This window comes from Cyprinodon variegatus, unplaced genomic scaffold, assembly GCF_000732505.1.
Source record: "Cyprinodon variegatus isolate N-32 unplaced genomic scaffold, C_variegatus-1.0 Scaffold440, whole genome shotgun sequence".
NCBI lineage: Eukaryota > Metazoa > Chordata > Actinopteri > Cyprinodontiformes > Cyprinodontidae > Cyprinodon > Cyprinodon variegatus.
This window is the reverse complement of record NW_015150893.1, coordinates 400391-403598: the sequence shown is the minus strand read 5'-3', so window position 1 is coordinate 403598 and position 3208 is coordinate 400391. Positions and strand designations below refer to the sequence as shown.

The window sequence follows — 3208 nt, the reverse complement described above, 5'->3', positions numbered from 1 at the left end:
CAGTATCCTCTTTACTTCAAATTTAGCCTCTCTGAAGTCCTGCATTTTGAGGTGGAATGTCTGGGACACCATGTCGCCCCAACTCAATAATGACCCAGATTACTGAGACTTTGCACAGGCAGGTTCTTTTAAAGAGCTCTAAGCTCCTCCTAGTTTCCTCATCTAGAGGCTTTCTTCTTCTCCTGGAGGTGAACAGTTATACCATGGTTGTCCTGGGGCTCGTTACTTGAGAAACAAACCTCATGGGGGACACAGGGTTGTCCATGCAGAAGGAGTCCGGGATTTATGCTGTGATGCTGCCAATGTCCTGCAGCGGTAAAGCATGATATGTGATGGAGATCCTGAGCGTGCAACAGGAAGTGGGTGATATCGTAGCTGATCCCAGGAACACAGAAGTGTGGTGCGTCACTTTCCTCAGTGAATATTTGCCAATAAAAGCTTGATTCTGATCTTTGATGTATGACAGATAGCTGCTAATGCTATGAAATATTTATTATCACATCACTCTAGTTCAGGAGGAATTATAGCTGCAAATACAGTCAATCGGTAGCATTAACAGTGTGTCTTTGGGCAGAAAACATTTGACTCATTTGAATACTTAACTTTCTAAATAGGACTGAAAAACAAAGTATGAATTCAAACCTGAAACACTGTATATGATTGGATTGCTTGACTTTATATTCATTATATCCATTGAATACTTTTAAAGAAGACATTTCCTGTGAATCCTACTTTATAAATGCGCCATTTTACCACCAGCTGATTGAAATCAAGTAGATCCCTGCAGACGGTACATTTCTAACAACCCTGGGTGTTCAGATCGTTATGCAATACCTGGCAGCACATGAACATGCTGGTGTCCATCCATGTGATAAGGCAGATGGCCTGTTAGTTCTACAAAACGCTGGACTTGGGCTCTTAACTCCAGCTCTACCTGGAGACGGAAAAAAAAATAAAAAAGTGAAAAAAAATCCACAGATTTACAGTGAAGTTTGATTAATTTATGATTCTACTGTAGCTGTAGATCCAACTATGTATTTAGTAGTTGATTAATTAATTATTATTTAGGCATGCACTGCAATTAGCATTGAAATGTTTTAATTTATTGAATTTCCAAAGCCACTCGATTTGGATTTGATCCATTTATAGATTTCTGCTTGTTGCTTGAAATGTTTGGATCTAAGCACAAACTCTTATGGTCAAATTTTCTCTTAAAGGTATAGAGGACAATCTTTTATTTCCGGGTGGATCATCTAAATAAGCGGTCCTCCTAATTGTCAATCATTCTGGTGATATGTTTACGTAAGGGCGTCCTACGTGCTTGCCCCGTTAGCGATCTTTTTCTGCGCACTTTCAGGCGTGTATCTGTGGTGAGCTACGGTTTCAGACAGTCTTTGAAGGTCACCTTTCTCCCCGCGGTTCTTTGAAAATGGCCGAGGGTCGTAAGAGAAAAAGTGTCTATGAAGTGCATGAGAAGAAAAGAAAGGCTCAGAAGAGGCAGATATATCCCACAATGCTTTGCACAGAGAGCTCTGTTCGCAAAGCCTTATGGCATTCACTGTCACAGCGGCCTGCTTTCACCATAGGCTACCGCTACCCGACAGCGACGACTAATAACAAAGATGGCACAGGCACCACGCAGTGGAGGAGGAGTTATGTGACCAATGGAGCAAAAAGCAGTGATCATCTGTCTGAACGGTCAGTTAAATATGCTGATGGAGATTCTCAGTCATCCAGGTCATAGTCATTCTGTAAAAATTCAAAAAATATCCACTGGACTTGGTTCCAAGATTTGAAGACGTTTCTCCACCTCTCCAGGAAGCTTTCTCAATTCAAATGTCTGGATCCGCAGTGAGTTTTAGTCTTATATAGACGAGGCCTTGTATTGCTTGGAAACATGCAAATGGTAACTGATGAATGGGTCGTTTGGTTCCATCGTTAGCATTTCCAAGCGATACAAGGCTTTGTCTATATAAGACTCAAACTCACTGCGGATCCAGACATTTGATTTGAGAAAGCTTCCTGGAGAGGCGGAGAAACGTCTTCAAATCTTGGAACCAAGTCCAGTGGATATTTTTTGAATTTTTATGGAACGGTCGGTTAACTGAGTTCACTTTAAAGTCCACTATATAGTCCCCAATTTATGTGGACACAGTAAGCTTGAATGAGTCACAAGGAGAAATGGGCTCATGCATGCTCTTGCACGCGCATTTTTTTAAAGTGGAGAGGGCGGGTCTTTTAAAAAATCCTCCACAATACCTTTAGGCTGCTGAGACTGTACAGCAGGGTTTTTCTGTTTTTATTTACCTCTGCTACAGCAGCGCCTGCCTGATGCAGCCGTGGACAAAATTAAGAATATTGCAAACCTCTTAACAATACCGGTCTTAGTTATAACTAGCAAAGACACAAAACCATCCTAACAGGATTTTTTTTGCGCCATCAGAACGCTAACAAGCGGTGACCGCCTGCACACAGACGTCCTGCAGGTGAGAGCAATCAAAACAGCTTCAGGCGCCTTCCTCATGGAAGACCCACCGTACGCTTTCTATTCTTTACTGCAGCGGATAATCGGAAGAAAATAAGTATAGGAAAGATTTTATGTAGCTGAAATATAACGCTGTATTTCTTTGCAACAGTTTGTTCTCGGCCACAGATGGGGCTGGTTCAGGGCCATTTCTAAAGTTCTACAGCATTTTATTCCATTCATTTATCTGTGCAAAGTATAAATAAAAAAGAAAAGCAGTTACATTGCAATAAAAAAACAATATATGAGGTCTTTTTGGTGGTACCTGCTTCATGCTGAGCTGGCCTCTCTCCAAGGCTTGACGAAAACCCATCTTTCCATGGAAGAAGCCCCGAGGATTAATGAGAGTGGAAACCTGCTGGAGGTTCTGACACACAGGGCTGCCCTCAGACAGGTTGGCATGGAGGCCAATCGGGATTTTGTGTCTTAGTCGAAAGATCAAATGAAAAGAAAATGAGAAAAATACTTTTGTTCCATCCAGAAAATGCTTTCTATCCAGTTTGACATGTATGAGTAATTTGTTTTGGCGATGAGGAGCAAAGACAGATAAACAGACAGCTAACATAAGTAAATGTGGGATTATTAATTGATTGATTTCTTTTTTTCTTTTTTTTTTGCTTTTGCTCCTACAATTTTGTGTTTGAATTTGCCATTAAAGAAAAAAAAGAAGAAAAAATAAATAAA

General features: G+C 40.8%; 1 protein-coding gene across 1 annotated transcript in view; it reads right to left on the bottom strand.

Annotated features, from left to right (window-relative positions):
- Positions 1-3208, bottom strand: part of ydjc (YdjC homolog (bacterial)) — an 11303-nt gene that overhangs the window by 3139 nt on the left and 4956 nt on the right. The window contains exons 3-4 of the mRNA XM_015388891.1: positions 2790-2949; positions 835-934 (exon numbers count right to left, since the gene is read on the bottom strand). Coding sequence (XP_015244377.1) covers positions 835-934; positions 2790-2949 — 260 coding nt within the window. The remainder of the gene's footprint in view (positions 1-834; positions 935-2789; positions 2950-3208) is intronic.